General features: G+C 37.7%; 1 protein-coding gene across 4 annotated transcripts; it reads left to right on the top strand.

Moving 5' to 3' along the window:
• The first annotated feature begins 1,838 nt into the window (after nucleotides 1-1,838).
• LOC110383263 (tudor domain-containing protein 7) lies at nucleotides 1,839-18,062 on the top strand. Of its 4 annotated transcripts, none has more exons than XM_049836268.2 (20): nucleotides 1,839-2,003; nucleotides 2,498-2,599; nucleotides 4,418-4,635; nucleotides 4,707-4,844; nucleotides 5,866-6,024; nucleotides 6,173-6,322; nucleotides 6,646-6,828; nucleotides 8,265-8,479; nucleotides 8,770-8,884; nucleotides 9,221-9,382; nucleotides 9,920-10,011; nucleotides 10,604-10,766; nucleotides 11,172-11,408; nucleotides 11,895-12,094; nucleotides 12,563-12,710; nucleotides 13,489-13,712; nucleotides 14,103-14,307; nucleotides 14,438-14,589; nucleotides 14,828-14,988; nucleotides 15,279-18,062. In XM_049836268.2, exons 2-20 carry the CDS (start codon nucleotides 2,515-2,517, stop codon nucleotides 15,506-15,508), a joined length of 3,237 nt encoding a protein of 1,078 aa, XP_049692225.2. In that variant the 5' UTR covers nucleotides 1,839-2,003; nucleotides 2,498-2,514; the 3' UTR covers nucleotides 15,509-18,062. The 4 variants fall into 4 exon arrangements, with proteins under 4 accessions (XP_049692225.2, XP_049692223.2, XP_063899650.1 ...); XM_049836266.2 differs by having other exon boundaries at nucleotides 1,840-2,003; nucleotides 9,218-9,382; XM_064043580.1 differs by lacking the exon at nucleotides 1,839-2,003 and adding an exon at nucleotides 2,167-2,317 and having other exon boundaries at nucleotides 9,218-9,382.
• Nucleotides 18,063-19,590: the final 1,528 nt, after the last annotated feature.

Raw genomic sequence — 19,590 nt, forward strand, 5'->3', positions numbered from 1 at the left:
AAGAATATTTCACGAAATTCTGAGGATTGTGTGACCTATTAATGAAGGGAACACACAACCTCACGTGAACACACCTTGCTCACCAAAGGAAAGGGTGACGTTTAAGTATATTCAAGATGGCGGACTCAGCCACCTATGCCATGTTTGAATAGTGGAATCATAGACAATTAGTAGTTTATAAAAAGTTTTTATATTGTCAAGCTATATTTTATGGAAAAAAAAAATATATAAAAAACAAAAACCCACTGGCAAATCCGATAATTAGGTAAGTAAGTAGGTGTTTACACTTTAATTTAAACGTACAGCTAGATTTTTCTGTGTTTTGAAATGTAAAATTTATAATAAATTTAAAAAATGTGAATTTGGTGACACAAATTCTGTGCAGGTGTGAGGGCACTTCCTCTCGTTATTTTTTATACCGAAGGATAATCTGATCACCGCATCATCATTGAAAAAGGACCTTCTCCAACCCTTAGTTAGAGAGCTCCAAGACCTACAATAACGTAAAAAAAAAACCAAGACAGTGATAGATGGCCGGCCAATGCTAAGAAGATGCCAAGTTTGCTAAGTTGAAAAAAAAATATCTGGATAGTTTGTTTTGAAAATCTCTCGGGATATTTGGATAATACTTTGAATTATCTCTTTTCTCATTTTATTCCATTTGTATTCCCCTTTCCTTTAATTATTGACGACAAGTTTCGTTATACGACCTCAAAATTATATGATGCTGATAAGATATTAAGCCCCCAGTACACATTGGCCTGTATTTTGCCAAGCTTTGCAGTGCGCAAATGTAGGCCACGATCAAATGGTGTTTACACATTGCCGCATGGCTCATTGCTGCCTGGCAAACCACTTGCGATGGACGTTGAAGTAACTAAGGCTGCGGCTATTTATTTGTATACTACACTACTAGACTACTATATTTACAACTACTTATATTTATTTTTACACGCAATACAAAAGTGTACTATCCTCAGCGGCCGATGACGAACTAAACATTGGCCGAATGTGTAAACACCACAGGCCACGCTGGGCCACGATTCCTTTGATGCGTTCCCAAAAAATAGACAACTCGCTGAATGCACGCCAACATTGACAAATGTCCGCCAACGTATCCCAACACCCCGTGTACACATTGGTGATGGCGTGTATTGGCCACGCTTGGGCCAATATGTAGGTACTGGGGGCTCTATGACGCTCGGCTCCGTTCCTTCCAGTAACGTACTAAGATCAGCGCCATCTAGGTAAAGATGAAAAAGAAAATCCCTCACCACCTTATTATAAAACGTGGTTTAAAAAAAGTACTGGAAACCACCACCGCACCGTCCCGAACAAAATCAGTGGGTTGAAGCTATTACTAAAGCGGGTACTTCTTAAGGTAGAATTCCGTGCACCGCAACTGTCGCCAACGACAGTCGTCGGTCGTTCGCGACAATAGTCAAACAATGAAAATTCTACCTTTAAAATCACGTTTTATAATAAGGTGGTCAGTGTGTAAATTGGCCGTACAGAGTCAATGTTGAAGGATGTGCGAAGATTTTTAGCTATTTAAATTTTGATTTTCTTATAGATTAAAAAAAAAAATGCAAATTTATTTAATTTATAATTTCTATTCAAAACAAAACTAAATCAAAACAAAATTCCATTTATTTTCTGACTACATTGCATTGTCCCATGGATGGATATATACCGGGCATAGAGATGTATCCAACGGTTTCGATCAGCGGGCAAAATATGCATGTCGAAGATGTCGATGCTTTTTTGTATGGGAATGTTTTGTACCGTCATGTTGGCTGCAGTCTCTTTACATTACATCTATGCTGTCGGTAGTCTGTGGTACATTAATAATTATGTTGGTATAACCGCAATTGCAAAAAAAAAAATAGTGCAATAAAATACTGACTGCAAGTACAAGAAGTAGAAGTGGAAAAAGAAGGGGATGCACTGTTGGATTGATGCTGAATTTGATAAAGTTTTACTCCTTTGAAATTAAATTGCAGGTCGGTAGCATTTCATATTTTACGGTGCATTAGAAAATAATGTTGTAAGTTACAATAAGAAGTTTTAAAACGTTTTTTAACGTAGTGAAAGTAGGTGTGTGTGTAAACTGTTTACGATATTTGTTGTAATGATCTGATTTCTCTTGCTTACACGTCACTGATCGTTTCAGACTAATTTATGAGGGTTGTTTCTTTTAAATAAATTAAAAATTATATAAAAGTTCGGTAATATTTAGCTTACTGGTGATACTGACAATAGACCACCGGCATTTACTGTATGTGAGGGCAGAGATAATTTTTATAAAGTGCAAGAGGTACCATTTCAATAGTTAAGTAATCCAATCGTCCAAGTGATTTAAGATCCGTTGAGTATTAATTTTTGTGTTAATTACTAGGTAACTATTAAGTGTATCCATTTGGTTGGCAGATAACTGAACATACATATCCTAGGCACATTATAAATTGTAACTTTTGTAAAACGAAATTGTCAACAGAAAGTTTCTTCTTGGCTATGGCTGACAAAGAGCAAGTTATTCAAGCATTGAGAGCTACCTTGATATCAGTAAAAGGAGCTTTGACAATCAAGCAATGTAACCGTAAGTCTTACTTTATTACTAGTACATTTTCTCAACTACATATGTTAGGGTTGGTTGCCAGATGCAGCTGATTGTCCAGTGTTTTACCAAGGGCGACTGCCTATCTGAACTCCTCAACCCAGTTACACGAGCAACCCAATACCCCTGGGTAAGACTGGTTGTCAGACTTATTGTCTTCTAACTACCAGTAATGAATGCCAAGGATGTTCAAATGACAGGCGTAACCTACAGTTTTATTACTACTATCTGTCTCCTTTTCGGGGATATTCAGAAGTATGTTGGATGTACTTCTAAACTATGATAAGATGGACATCCTTCCATGGGTATCCATGTGCCAAGGGGAACCTTATGATCGAGTGATCGCAGCAACAATGTACTTATACCTTCATTGTTTAAATTTGATATTAATTTAGAAACTGGGAAGCTACTTTAATTATACTAGACTAATGTGGGCATGCATGACAGCAATGTGATCTGGAAATTAGAGGAAATTCACAACTCAAACAAAGTTTTTGTGTGGTGTGTTAAATAATTTTTACTTCCTTGTTCCCTGGCAGTTCATAACATAGTTATAGCCTTGTAACCTAGCAAGTTTTTGATAATGAATCATTATAATATAATATTGAATGAATGCACGAGAGTGGCAGTGGGCTCGTCATGCTGGATCCACTCTTGAGAGCTCCTGTTGTGTAAGCTGCGTAAACAGTTAAAGCAAAAATTATACATGACAGAATTGTTTCCCTTTAAAAGTAAAAAAAAATGTCTGTGTCATCATGTTACCTTAGGATTAGCTTTCCGTAACCTTTTTTATGCTTATCAAATTATTTTTCATAGTATTTATTCTCAACAAGGCATAATTTGCGAGATGTTTTTATGAACATGATATTAATCCTTATCCAAATAAATAAGTTATATATCACAAATATTTAATTTACAACAAAGTTGTTTTTTAAATTGATTTAAATGAATATTCTAACTAAGAGATACAGCAGTTTTAAAATAACAACACAGCAAAATAATGATTGAGTACTGCGCATAGTATTAGACCATTATTCGATTCCAACGGGAGTTGGTAGTTGGCATTGAAGTCCTGTTTTTGAAAAATGAATTTAAAATGTGTCAGTGAGCACGCTTACGATAAAAAAAATTGTACGCGTACGAAGTCGCTTGCCACCTCTAGTTAATGTATAGATAGGTAAATAAAATGTAAAAAATGAAGGTAAATGCCCACTAATGCGGAATTGATCGAAAAAGTTACCGCGGCTTTGGTACACAAAGGGATCAACAAGGAACATTGTAGATTTTAGTGAGTAAGAGTCTGACACTCCCTAACGCTGTACCCGCAGCTGGCTGTACGGTGTCATTTGATGATATCCCAAGAAAAAATTGATTACCTTTAGTTAAGTGCATACTCAAATGGGTTAGGCATGTATATTGTATAGTTATGTATTTTAATTAATAGATGAATATTATGTTTTGAAATATAACGTAATAGAAAGAATGTACTGTGTGTGATAATAATTAATTCTGCTATTGTTATGATTACACATTTGCGCGCGGCGGGGTCATCCGATATCTGTCAGAGGTGGGTTAATTTCACGGAGGAAGGAAAGATGAGATGGGATTAATATCTCAACTACCAATTTTAGACCGACATATTCTTCATCTGTCATGCAGCTGAAATCTAGTAATAAATAAAAACTAATTTGAATTCTGTAGGTAGTAAAATAAGTAAGCAATCCAACCATTTTTGTAATATGTATTCAGATATCATAATATCCTAAGTGTTGCATTTTTTTAAAACAAATTTTATTGCAGGTGACTATCGAGAGTTGCAAGGAGAATGGATACCTTTCAAAAAACTTGGTTATCCATCATTGGATAAGCTTTTTATTGATGTTCCTGGTTTTAAAGTGACTCAAATAAATGGTGAATGGTATGTTGATGCAATAGCTAGCCAAGAGACACAACATATAGCTACTATGGTGGCACGACAAAAGTCAAGTAAAAAGGCTACACCAAAATTGAACTATCCAGTAAGTTGATAGTGAAAGTTTACTTATACTTGTTATGTAATAGCCATTTTCGAACTCATAACTTTTTTCAGAATCGATTTCCAAAAAAACAAGGGTCATGGCGAAAACCAGCTTCTAGCTATACGGCAAACTACAATAATCAGTACTCCAACCAATATTATAGAGCAAAGACCAGTGCCCCATTTAACAATAATAACCAATATCATAAGGTGAGTAATTTAATTAAATTTCGGTACAATATAATTGAACACCTACCTAAGCCAGTGCATATACCTATGCATGTGATATTTTTTATTATCGTAAATCTTCCAAACAACCAAATAGTTTCTGACAATTCGAGTTTTTTTTTTTGAGAATAAAAAAGAAATTGTTCTCAGGAGAGTGACAAGATGGCGTTGTACCTACTACGTGAGTGTGCCTCAGCCAAGTAAAAAAAAAAACTACATTTTTAAATTGTTGGTGACAATAATTATTACTATTAGACTATATTAATTATTAGACTAAAAATATTTGCCTCAAGGCAGTACACTCGGTCCTAGTAATTTATGTGATGAAAAAACTTAGGGATTGCTCCTCATTAGACGGAGCTACTAAGAACCGTTTACTTCACGCTCTGCCAATCCGTCAAACAATATTGTATACGTATATGGGGGAGTGCTGGAAAGAGCACCCTCATAGCTATGGAGCCTTAAAACTACCATTTAAATTCCCGACAGACTCCGTGTACGAAAACTTCTGTGTACTAAGGGTCCGCCAACTTTTTTCATACTAGTAAACTACGCTTGTTACACACAACCTTATCAAAAAACGCGCTGACTACCAGTACAGAATTAGCAAACGGTTATTTAGGATACCCATACCAAACGCCAACTCTAAACTGGCTAGACGCTGCTGTACACAGTACATCCAAGCACATACAATAAGGTCAACACAATTTGTGACCTAAGAGACTGTACACTCAATAAACACTTAATAAACAAATAGGCACTTAGCTACGGACAAACAATAAAACAACTTGATTATGTCTTTTTACACAAATAAACTACTTCTCAAAATATTTGAATTATTTATAATAATTAAAAATACTTGTTTTAAATAAAAGAAAAATTTATTGGCTTCGAAGATAATATGAGGTTATATAAAGAATATTACATGCATACAAGATTCGGCCGAAAAACAACCCTTCTTGGTAGTGGGGTAATATTGTTTTGTTTTATTATGTGTTTACAGATTAATAATAAATATCATTCAAAGTCGAACGAAACGAAACTATTGTCGAATGTGAAACAAACATCGAAGTCATTAAATGACCATGTAGATAAATTACCGAAAAGCTCCAATACATCCTCACAAAGTTTAAGGGAAGCGAACAACGCACACGCTGAAGAGGTATTTATGAAATAGTATTTTTTACATATACATAGGTGTGTATGTATGTATATCATTTACTTGATGAATACTTGAGAGATATAGAGGCCTACCAGTTTGAATTTTCTGTAATGCGTTAAGGCATTGTCTGCTTGCATATTTTTTTTAGGTGAAGCAATCTGCACGCTCTAACAATGAAATTGATGGAAAACATAGCGGAAAAGTCTCAGCGTCGCAACGATTGTCCAATTTAAGAGATCGTCTTAATACCGTGGATCTTATACCGTTGCAGTTGCCAGCTGCAAATAATGAATGTTTGGTTAGTAGAAAAATAATTATTTACGTGATTTGCACTCGAGTGCAAAGATTTTTTCTCATGGTCTTTTGATTCCCTCTCTGATTTTATATCCTTCCTTTGCCCGGTCGTCATTCTTGTGCATGTTTTTGGACAGTTATTAAGAATGATATCAATTTACTGTTTACTTCAAATTTTAAGGGAAATCAGTAACGTGACTTATACGCTATTTATTATTATTATTAAATATTACGCTATATTTTATCCCGGTACGGGTAGATTAGTATTAGATTTTATTGTTTACTATTTTCATATTTCACGTTTGTAATTGGTTGTCGATGTTTTAGGAAACCAGTGGTCCTGTCACGAATGTTGTGCCGGCTCACAACTTGGAGCCTCCACCTGATTCCACATCGTCGGTAGAAAAATTAGAGTGGACTTGTAAAAAGCTTGGACTTCCAGAACCTGTGTACAAGATGCATGAGATACGACCTAAACGAGGGCCTCCCAGTTACGACTGCACCGTGAAAGTGAGTAACTATCCTAAACATTCTAGTTTGGTTAAAGGAAAACTGCTCACTTTGTTTTAAAACTTGTCTAATAGCCCAGTCAGTTGACAAATTTGTTAACACTTTCATTTTGACTGTATAATGATACAATTTACGCGCACAAAATGTAAATGAGACTTACATAAGGCTTTTGGAGCTAATCTACAGAGCCAGTACAGCGTCAGTAAAGCTCCTTTCCCCAGGTCCAACATTCCACATAGAGAAAGGCGTGAAACAGGGTGATCCACTATCAACAAACCTCTTCACGTGTTTTCAAAAAGTTCACTGTGCCGTGGACATCAAAAGGTATCGCGATCGGGAGCCAGAGACTTACAAATTTGCGGTTTGCTGATGACATCGTCCTTTTTGCGTCCACATCAGAGGAACTCCAACAAATGCTCCAAGATCTGAGCATGGCAAGCCGAGAGGTTGGTCTTCAAATGAACATGACTAAGACACAGACAATGACTAACAGCACGAAACGTAGGGTCGAGGTAGACGGGCAAGCTCTACATTATGTCGACGAATATATCTACATGGGCCAGTTAGTCTCGAAAACAGGCAACAGCGAGAAATCGACCGCCGCAATGAGAACGCCTGGAAAAGGTACTGGTCTATGAAGCATTACATGAAAGGGGACCTTCCCCTTTCACTCAAGCGAAAGCTAGTCGACATGTGTATCTTGCCCGTCCTAACCTACGGTGCACAAACTTGGTCTCTCACGGAGTGTCAGAAGTCCAAGCTCAAGGTTTGCCAAAGAGCAATGGAGCGTAGCATGCTAGGTATTAAGCGAACAAACTGGATACGCAATACCGTTATACGCTTCAAAACTGGAGTTTCCGATGTGGGCCAAAAAACAGCAAAATTTAAATGGGACTGGGCTGGACACGTCAGTCGTATGCATCCAGATAGGTGGACCAAGATTGTCACCCAGTGGATACCACAAGACGGCTACCGCAGACGAGGTAGACCACGCAAAAGATGGCGCGACGACCTGAACGCCTTCAACCCTGATTGGTGGGAGGTATCAGAGGATGGACAGTTGTGGAGACGAAGTGGGGAGGCCTTTGCTCAGCAGTGGGACAGTTCAGGCTAAAAATAAAATAAATGATACATTTCTACTATGTACATACGTATGTAGACAATAGGAAGATGTCCATAAGTTACATAAGCGTAATCTAGAATAATTATTGGCCGTTTTTTCCTAACACGGTGGAGAATTCATTGATTACTTAAGTCACTCCTTAGTGACGGATTGTAAAATAAAAACTTCTGTGAGGAATGGCTCAAGTAACCATGAAATGTGTCTGAGTGCGGGGGTAAGATAATACAATTCGAACAGCAGATAGGTACCTTTTTTAAGGAATTCATAACCGAAGAAGTTCGTGTAAATTCATTCATTATTATCTTTTTCATAGGTAGCATCGTATTGCATTTGCTCGTATCCTGACTCATCCCCATCTGAAGAATTAGCGAAAGAAGTAGGAGCTGTGAAATTACTTTCGGTTATAGAAAGTTCTGAAGCTGGCGGAATGCCCACTTCTTCAAGCAGCAATGCTATTGTATGTCTCACAGAATTGATCTCTGAACATGAAGCTGGACTCTGGGCGAATACAGTACCACATCTTTATAGGTACATGATTTAAATATTAGTTAACCTTATGTATACAGACGGTGAAAGAAGCTAAAACGATGTAAAGTAAATAAACGTCCTACATTAGCACTGCACTGGTCTCATTGAACAGGACTGTAAATACAAAAAAGATCGTATTTTCACAATAATATCATAGCTATCATAGCCTTTATAATTTATTCGTGTGACGGTTATATCTTATATGATTTACTAGAGTTAAGGTGGTGTCTAGTTGTTTGTATGAAAATTGTAGTCTCATAACAAAACAATAATATCGGTTCTAATTGCAGAGAAAAATATCATGAAAATTTGCCAAGTAACTGGCTAGAATTAGTGGAAAACTGTCCAAAAATAATTAAGGACAGAGTTGTGAACGGCCTTTTAGTACTTCTTCCCAATAATGAGGTATGTATGTTTAATAGTTTTACATAAATCATTATTAATATTAATTTTGGTATACCTATTAATATTACCATCACCAATCGGCCGCTGAAAGGTTTACTAGGGCCAGTTTTCGGCAATGGCTTCATTATCCGAGAAAAACTATGCTTAAGTCATTTTGAGTTTGAGTTTAACCTACTAAAAAGACAGCAGAATATACAGGTAAGGATAAAGACAAAATAAGGATAAAATAACAGAAAGTTGACAGAAGAGATGTGGGGATATACGCGTGTTTGTATAAGGCGGTTTGCAATAAATGTATAGTCAATTTACTTAAAGGCTAAATGTTCTTATCAGCAGGAAGTATCGACGCCGTTAGAAACTACTACCGTATTAGACGATTCCATGGACAGTGATTTGCCACCGTTACAATTCCCTGATGACAATTTTTGGAATGTATTCGTGACTGTTGCTAATTCGACACTTGAAATTTGGCTGCGAATCATTGGAACGCAATATAGTGTAAGTGCAATTATTTCATTAATTTATAGTCATGATTTTGATTAGTTCTTGGAAAAATAAGACTGATTTTATATACCGCTTTCGCGTTATGATGAGTTTCCTGACAGTTGTAATTTTTTCTTGTAACACGGACTGCTTAAGAGTAATAGCATTATTAAAAAATGTGGTCTTTGTCAATTACATGGTATATAATTTTTCATATATTTAGTAAACTAAATAAATAATGCATAATAATTACGAGTTCAAACAATTTAAAAAATGTCAGGAACATGAATTGGAATTCAAATTGCGTCAATATCATTTGACGCGAGTTTCTGAATCGACAAAAAATTATGAAGAGTAGCAGCCACCTTTGAATCGGTAATTCCGATTCTTTGTGTGCCATACCAAGCGATCCGATATTTTAAAACAATGGATTAAATTAATTACATCACTATAGCTATCAGTTATTGAGAGGTTAGTGAGTCAAAACGCGATAGCGTTGCACTTATAGTCAATATCAGTATATCTGTAAATATTATATTTGTTCTATTCCAGGATGCCTTCGAAACTCTATTATCTGATATGTCTAAATATTATGACCATTCTGGATCACCCGTGGATAAATCAATGATAATTAAAAACGCTTGGTGAGTTTTCTTGATTTACTGTAAACTATTTTGCACGTGACAACGCGGTAAATATTTGATCAGCATTAGTATTAGTCTGACTTTCTACATTATGTATTGTGTTTAATCGTGCCTACATGAAAGTTGCTGCGGCAGCTTGACCGGTACATCGGCGTATCGAAGGAACTTCTTTCGTTCATATCTGCGTAACGATAATAATGTAACAAGAAACAACACTGAAATAAAATTATACCTATAGAATTTAACTGTTTAAATAAAGAATCGCGCCATATTCGCGCCAATTTCTCTTTAGACCTTTTTAAACTGAATTAACATTTTCAACTTTCTTTATTATAAATTCATACATTATTGAAACGATTTAACTAACATGATAATTGCATTGCATATGCACCTAATATTTTATTCAAATCGAGAAAACAAACATTCAACGCCTAGATCAGATCAGATTAAAATACAGCTTCAAATAATTAAAGCTTAAAAAAAAGTACTTGAAGAAGCTTTGCATTCCTTTCCTTTTACCTTTTCTGCCTTGTCCACGTATTTACCAGTTCGTATAAAATATATCTAACCCTGTATGTAACCGTGGTTATAGGTATGCTGTAAATTTGGATGATGGCGGCTGGCAACGTGCTAAAATATTAGAGATAGAAGAAGACACGGCGACGGTTTTTCTTGGCGATCACGGCGATGATGATGTAGTGTATATTAATAAGATAAAAATATTAGAGCCGCAATTTAGAAAACTTCCAGCACAGGTGAGTAGCACTTTTTATCCAACTTCCAACGACTTTTTACTACAACGACGATCTGAGCGTTTTTTTTTTAATTTTGGTTGACTATTTTATGAGCCTAAATAAAAATCAATCATGAGTAGAACACGTGGTTAAAATATTCCATTTCACGCTGTATACTATAAAGAAGTAGGTATCGAAAGGGCCAAATGCGCGAAATTATTCTTCTCGGAGTATAACTGCGGGCCGCCATTGAGTTTGGCGAGAACTGTACCCGTGTACTGATGTATCCAGTATCATAAACCATGACTTATATTTATTGTAATTATTAAAATTGTTTCACCCAGGTTCCATGGGAATGTCTTGTACTGTTCTGAATAATCTTTTGACTGGTCGTGGAGCAGTAATGAATAGTAAGTACGTGGGCAGGCGATCCTGTGCCGGCTGGAGGGCGCGGAGGAGCTGGCGGCGAGCGCGCTGGGCGCGGAGCTGGTGCGGCGCCGGCTGCCGGGCGAGGTGCTGGTGGCGGCGCCCGGCCCGCGCCACGACCCCGCCGACCCCTCCGTGGCCGTCGTGCTCTACGACACCTCCACGCAGCGCGACCTCAACCTCAACAAGGAGATCGTGCACGACTTCTGCATCGCGGCTGCCTTCACTATTACGCAGGTACATACAACTATATACTAGCTTCCTGAGGGAAATACATTGCCTACCTTACCTTGCGTAAGTACCTTTATCGATAAATGGAGTATTGATGAGAACTTTACATTAAAATTACTTTTGGTATCCATTGCGCGTATGAATGTCAATCTTGTTTATGATAAAAGAGCCACTAAAGCCAATTTCTTTATATAAGTAATTAACAATGCACGACGAAAGCGAGGGCGAATTTTCCAACAATTTTACTGGTCTATGTGTCAGTACAATGTTAAACTGCCATATACCGCTGGTAGTCGTATGTTTATTATGTTTTTATTAGGTACTTGTAACTACGAGCAATTCCCAGAATAGGATAAGTTTTTGAATTTAACATAGAGAAACTCTTTATGCCATAAATGCTCGTCGGTTAGCCCATCGACTAACAGATCGTGGCAAGTAGATCGTAATGCCTTTGGAGGATATGTTAGTGCAACGTATAGCACGTGTCGTCAGAAACCGTGCGAGGTGGAGGTGGGGTGCGTGACGGAGGAGGGGCGCGTGTGGGTGTCGCGCGCGGGCGGCGCGGCGCTGGTGCGCGGCGCGCTGGCGCTGCTGACGGCCGGGCCCTACCGCCGCCCGCTGCCCGCCGCGCCGCAGGCGCCCGCGCCCAACGCCGGCACGCTCTACATCGTGCGCACGCTCGCCGGAGACTGGTACACACTACAATTCTATAACCACAATACGTAAGGTATAGTTATCGGCACGGATAATGAGCTCACTTAAGGTAATAAACCAATAAATCACTTCTGCGAAAGGTGAAGATCAAGGCTCAATATCCTTGCCGATGATTATAACATCGATATGAGGCGTGATCTTATAAAGTTTTGACAATTCAAATGTAATCCAAAATACTATTACATTTCGTATCAAAAGTTTATCAGATTACTTTTGATTTGTAAGAACTTTCAGTTCAGTTAAACAAGTCCATCAAAATTACTTACTTGAGGATTCTAATAAAAGAACTTGGTCATGACTTCTATGAAAAAGAAAATTGAGGCACCGCAACATAATTCAAGCGCCAAAAGCATCTAAATTAAAAGGTGTGCCTCAAATGAACCATAGTATAGCAATTAAACAGTATCTTGGAACAAATAAATTTATGTTTGATCTTTTCATCTTAGGGTTCGCTGCACGATTATAAGCGGATTGGATGGCGAAGGCACTGTCAGGACGCAACTAGTCGATAGCGGTCTTATTCTAAGAGCGCCCTTGTCATCCTTGGTGCCGCTACAGTCATTTTCACCAGCTCTTAATGCCTTTCCATATCAGGTAAGTGATTGAACTGGTTTGCCATTTGTACGGATATAATAATATAAAGATCTAGTACGTGATAAGCATCCTGTACCTACCTACACGAAAAAAATACCAATAAAACAACAACATATTTACAACTTTTATTCATCAAATTGTAATTTTGTATTCTTTTTTTTTTACCTGTGAGTGTGCTCGTCTTTTGACCTAATGTTAACGATTTTGTTCTTTTTTTATCGATTTATCCTCATTTTCCATCACAACTTGATCATGATCAGGCTTTGGACTGTCAAACTTCTCTAACATGTGATACAGACGCTAACAGGTCAACTTACCCAAATCTGTCTTTTACCATTTCAAGATTAACCTTCCACTTTTGTGATAAAATTAAAAATCTATTAGAAAGATGATTTATCTTTCTTTCTTAAAGAAATTTGACAGTTTGAGGTTGTTGATGTGCTGTACTTAAAAACAACGATAATGTGAGATTGTCTTCATATTGTGACTTCATATTATTATGTGCAGATGTGCCTCCGCACAGTTTCCCCAAAGAAGGATCCCATTCGACATTAGGCTGTGAAAGTAGCTTAAATAAACTATTCTGACTGTATCTACGTCGGTAATTTGGCGGAAGCCGTCCTGATGAGAGGTGTAGATACGTCAATCAATATACATAAAGATTATTCTATGTTCACCCATCAACACAAAAAACCTTCAGTTGAGCGTAGGTGGCAGTAGCCAGCGACATACGTGTAGGTAGATGTGTGTGGGCGGCTAATAAGGTGTTCGTGGGCAGGCAGTGGCGGTGCGGCTGGGCCCGGCGGAGCGCGCGGCGGCGGCGATGGTGGCGCGGCTGCGCGAGCTGCTGCTGCACACCAGCGTGCTGTGCCGCGCGCAGCCGCCCGCGCCCGGCGCCGCGCCCGCCGCGCCCAGCGTCGAGCTCTTCGTGCGCACCGGCCCGCAGAACATCCTCGCCTCCGTCAACAACGCCATACTCATGGAGTACGACTATCTGCAGCAGTAAGTTACATTTATTTGCATCTGTAAATCAACACAATTTAAGTATGCGATTAATAACAAATTTTTATTTTGCCTAAGAGACTAGTGAGGATATAATTGGACTGATCTACTCGAAACGTAGCAAACAAGTACTTATTCTGTTATGGTGAGAGCCCGGGAAATTCCCTCTTAATTATTATACAGCATTTCTGATGATTGGTTTATGAATTTTTGTGCTGATTTCAAATCTGTTACTGAATTTAAAATGAGTTATTTTATACCCACCAAACATTGACGTACGCCCACTCAAGACGCGGCCTAACATAAAAGTGTTTTTTCAAACATACATACAGTTATTAATTCGCATTGGTTACGACATAATAGGAAAATACTTAATAAAATATAATTTAGTGGCAGGCTTAAGGAAGATGAAAAAGACACCACGAACCACGTAGAGGCGTTGCACAAGAAAAAGGAACGGATTTTTAGAAGTCTCTCTATGCAAGGCGAGGAGCGACCCACGAGCGGCGCAGTGTTGCCTGCGCCGCCGCTTCCAGCACCCGGCAAGTGCTTCGACGTGTATATTGCAATGGCTGCTAATCCTTGGAACTTTGTGGTAACCAGTCTACTGATAATAAATACTGTTCATATGTTATTATTTATTACATACACACAGATCGTGGTGGCGGCCCTGCCTCCGTTGTCACTCGAATAACTCATCAATCCACTACTATTTGTATTCACAGGTCCAGCCAAACAGTACTAGACATACTCTGCAAACAATGATGTCGACACTACAAACAGAATGTCCCAAACTGTCTGAGAAGGATGCTCCAGTAAATCCAGCTAGTGGAGAACTCTATACTGTATATTACGAAAAAGATTCATCTTGGTATAGGTAATTATGAAACATATTTATTTATTTAGGCTAAAATAAAGAAAGCCCGGTTAATTTTAAGATTTTACAGCAGAACCTACCTACCATTGGTCGAATCGTTCCAATCTGGGAGAACCACAGATATGACATTTGACAGAATTTCACTCCTGGCCTCGGTCGATTTTGATGGGTGTTCAAGGTGTAAAATCGACCCAACATGGATCCATTACATAATTTCCCAACATTTATATTGTTGTAGAGTGACTGTTGCGGGGACTGTCTCGTCGGAAATGGTTACTGTCTACTTTTGTGACTACGGAGATTTGGCGTTATTCGCTACTAAAGCATTGCGACCTATACCATCGGCAGCGCCGTTAGCGCGGTCTTTACCACCTCAAGCTATAAAAGCTCGACTATATGGTAAGGAATTTGTTTTATTTCTATTCAAAACGAAAATTCTGTTGAGTTCGTATTATTAACAATTTTACGACTTTGTTGAGAAGAAATTCTTCTGCATCTGAAAACATATTTTTTGCTAAATTGAATAAAATTCGTTGAAATTTAACACCGGAGTGAGGATATTCATATTAAAATAAACAGTAGTCAGCCCTGTTATATGTAGTTCAACATTGAAATTGAATTGAGGGCAGCCGGAGCGCGTTGCTACTAGCAATTATTGTGGTTTTTATATAAGTTTCTATTTGTTTCAGATGTTTTTCCTTTACACCAAGACTGGACGGTGGAAGACTGCATTAGGTTTCAGGAATTATGCGTAGAACAGCAGTTTGTAGGCATTTGCAAAGACGTTGGAAAAGATCCTCTTAATCCAAACGAGCCTTTATTGACACTTGATCTTATTGACACATCTACTGACGAAGACATATATTTAAATAAACAATTGGTTGCTGAAGGCAGAGCGCGGCTCGCATCAACTCCCTAAGCGATATTATATAATTTCAAGCTGTTAAGTTTGCTTTAATACAAGGTGTAACAGATTACTCTTAGAATTATTATTCACTGTATTAATTTTGTTGTGAGAGAGGACACAGACTGAGTCACGAAACAAAATGTACCCTCTCACGTATGACATTTTTCGATCGTCAACTATAATATATAAAAAACTATTAACCACGCTCGGAAAAGAGTGATTTTCGTACGTTGACCTGTCATGTTGTTGCCATGCCTAGGCATGGCAAATGGCAATAAAAATAGTTACGTGGGCGTATGTGTAGGTCCATTTCGTACGAAATTCTCTCTTTTCAGCGCGCTTGGTATAGTTGTCTCGCGCAGTTTTTCGTCGGTAGTTGCAGAGGCTTACTTACTTATCCGGAAAAAGCCAAGGTTCCTTCACAAATAGATTGCCTGGATATATACTGAAATAGAACTTTGAAGTAGAACTAGTAGTTCTTAAAATTAGCTTGTTTAGTCAAAGAAATTAAATTATTCAGCCTTATTTTATTGGATTGCTTAGAAGTATTTGAGGATTTATGGATAACATGTATTCTATTATTGCAGCATTGACGCAATTTAATTAAATGAATCAAGTTATTCATAAATTGGCAGTATACTTGCATATACGCCTGGGAATTTGTTCCCACAACTCCAGTGAACATGTAAATGAAATGTGCACTGCCTGCAATAAAAAGTATCGGTAGCCAAAATAAGTTCTTATTTATTCTGTGTAAACCGAAAACTTCGTTGTTATTATCTTATTTAAACCAATTGCCATACATTGTAATGAAAATCTTGGCAGATTTTAAGGATTACCCCATAGTTTTTCCTATTGTTGAAAAATTTTGGAAGTACTTTTTTCAAATGTTATGAGTTATGGGATATAGAACAGGCTTCTTATTTACTACCATAAAAGTGTACGTAAATATGTCTAGTAAAATGTGACATAACGTGTTAACGTCCTCCGCGTCGGAGTTGTTGTGTACAGAGCTGGTATACAACATGTAAGGTACTTTTTATCAGTACGTTTGATGCTTGAATGTAATAGGATGGAGAATGATGTTTGTTTGTTGTGGTTTGAAATAGGCTCGCGATTGTAAATGTTGGCCTTGTAGACCTTCACACGAGACCCACGAGGTTCAATTGGTATTTTGTTGCCCTCATAATATAGCACATGTTTGATCATTCCTAAGTTTTTGCGTGAAGTCAGGTGCACCAGTGTGTAATCAACAGATAATATTTAAGAATATTTTGTTATACCTTGGTACATCCTTATTTATTTCTTATGTCATACTCATTTGTTATTTGTATGTCGCAGCCAACTGGTTGAAATTGCTTTTCAATCAAACAGTTAGCTCTTTGACTGAAAAATGCCATTCAAACACGCATCTATACGATCCAATCAAACAATCAAAACCGGGTAGTTGATGCCATATCGCTAGCAAAACTCAACTAAGGCGGGCACTGTCAACTACTTCAATAAAATTATATGGCAGCTTTTGAATCACCTGTAATGTTGAACATTTTCTGCGCCTCAATTTCAATTGTAAAACTTGAAGAGTGATTGAGAGGCGTTGCTTAGTCAAAGGGCCAGCTGCTTGATTGAATGGCTATTTTAACCGTTGGCTGCAATATGCGTACTAAGATATTTGCTAGCGAGGGATGACTTTATATAGACTTAATTATTAGTAAGAGTAAAAAGACAGGCGTGGTCCTCTAAAAGTTGTTATTTAGTTACACTATGACCGATGTATCTCGGCGAGCGTGAACTTGCTAATTAGCCGCACAGTATACAATTTTGTTTTAAAAAGATTTACTGCCCAGCATACAGCTGACTTCAGTCTCGCTAAGATACTTCGTTCCTACTCACCATCGAGTTCTCTTTGAGTGTAAATTTGTTAATTCCGAATTCTATTTTAATTATTTTTCGATGAATGCACAGTTATGCAATCGTAGGTACCTAATGTACACTTAGGCCTGGTTTCACTGGTTACCGATTAAGTGTCAGTTAGTTATCTAAAAGTTAATGTTATATACCAGATAAAGGGGAGCCCAAAAGTTATGTATAACTTATCTGATAGATAGTGTGTGTACGAGTTTAGTGGGCCAGTATATTACCGTTAGTTGGGTTTATTGTTGAGTGTGGTGATGTCATAGATACGACCGTTTTACGTTGGCTGTTATACACACACTGAAACAAGTTTTTCTAATTGTTACAAACTAAGTGTATCGACCGATATGCTTACTCAGCTCGAAGTCGCCTCTGTACGTAAACCGTAGTGTCTGATCAGCTATCGGAGAATATCAGTAACCGGTGAAACTGGCCATAATACTCGCGTTATATCATCAGTTGTGAAAAAATACTGTTTAAGTGAAATATTCCAACCCACACTATTAAAATAGTGTCATCTTCTATTTACTTAAGATATAAACAATAGCATGAATATTGTAGTTACTGTATTGAACAAGATTGTAATCGATTCTAGCTTACTACATTAAACAAATATGTACCTATGCTGCTGAAAAATAAATATGTAATCTCACTTGCGTGTTTTATTATTGAAAAATGCTTTCACTGTTGGGAAGCTAGACTACCCGCTCTTTGACTGGTAGGTACCAGTGTTTTACATGGAGCGACTGGTGTTGTGGTCCCTAGCACCACGTTATGTTTTTATATTATGCCTATATGACCTCCTCAACTCAGTTACCCGCGGTAACCCCATACCTACCTCTTTGGTAAGGCTTGTTTGTCAGACATACCGGCGTTTTGGCTACCCGTTACGACTGCCAAAGATATTCAAATGATAGCTGGGACCAATTTATCGTGCCTTCCGTAACACATGGACTCGTTAAATGACAAGATGGTCACCCATCCACTGACCGACCGCGCTAAGACTTTATGATCGATCGATCCTCGCGGCTTTGACTTAGCCACTAGCTCTTCGCTTTATCTCCATTATCAACCTCGCATTAGCAGTCAAACACAATTTAGTGTAGTGTTCGTTAATCGGTTAATATATATAATAAATCTGTAAAAAAACTGTGTCTGTACATTCAATATATTTAAAAAATAATAATTGGGTGGGGTTTAGAAACAGTAATGGAGCACAAATCCAAAAAAAAAAATTCTGTCTGTTTGTCTGTTTGTTTGTACACGCTAATCTTCGGAACTACTGAACGGATTTCAATGATTTTTTCTTTGTTGTATCAGTATTAAGCCTGGTCAACATATAGGCTATAATTTATCTTCGAAACTTGAAGACCTGGTGCAGAACACCAACAGACCAACAAAACTATAAGAGATACAAAAATGGTGCCATGGCAAAAATTGTTTTATATGATGAGCATTTTCAGCTGAGATAATAAATTTTAAGATCTGGAACACCTGATGTGGAACCCCAAGAGCCCAGCTTCTCTGTACCATATACAGGTATGACGTTGTAGCAAAAGTTGTTCAATTTGATAAGCACTTTCTATTGACTTATACAAATTGAAGATCTAAAACACCTGATGTGGAACTCCAGGGGCCCAGCTAGACTATAGCATATAGAGGTGTGACGTTTTAGCAAAAGTTGTTCAATTTGATAAGCACTCTCTGTTGACTTATAAAAATTGAAGATGTAAAACACCTGATGTGGAACGCCAGGAGCCCAGCTAGACTATAGCATATAAAGATATGACGTTTTAGCAAAAGTGGGTCAACCTGATAAGCACTCTCTATTGACGTATATACATCGAAGATCTGGAACACCTGATGTGGAACTTCAAGAGCAATACTACACTTGAAATGTATAGAAATGAATGTTATGAAATAGGTGGTATGGTGAATCAAAAAAAGTAATTAGTCCGTCTTTTAGATAATCCTAAAATAATGGACACGTATTTTTTCTTTTCTCCTTCTCACAAACAAATAATAACGAAGATATAACACGCTTGAATTTTGTGTTAAGTCACTGCTTAGTACAAATTTTACATACCTAGACGTGGCGTCAAGAGCCCCCACTCTCCGAATTTGTTGCGTTATATCTCATTATTATTTTGTATGTCTCTTCCAGACCTCGGGACTACAGA

Source organism: Helicoverpa armigera, chromosome 3 (assembly GCF_030705265.1).
Source record: "Helicoverpa armigera isolate CAAS_96S chromosome 3, ASM3070526v1, whole genome shotgun sequence".
NCBI lineage: Eukaryota > Metazoa > Arthropoda > Insecta > Lepidoptera > Noctuidae > Helicoverpa > Helicoverpa armigera.

Coding starts and splice junctions, on each gene's coding strand:
- LOC110383263 (XM_049836266.2), top strand. CDS start 2,515: ATGGCTGACAAAGAGCAAGTTATTCAAGCATTGAGAGCTACCTTGATA. Junction 6,025..6,172: donor ACAACGCACACGCTGAAGAG/GTATTTATGAAA, acceptor TATTTTTTTTAG/GTGAAGCAATCTGCACGCTC. Junction 14,989..15,278: donor TATAAAAGCTCGACTATATG/GTAAGGAATTTG, acceptor TATTTGTTTCAG/ATGTTTTTCCTTTACACCAA.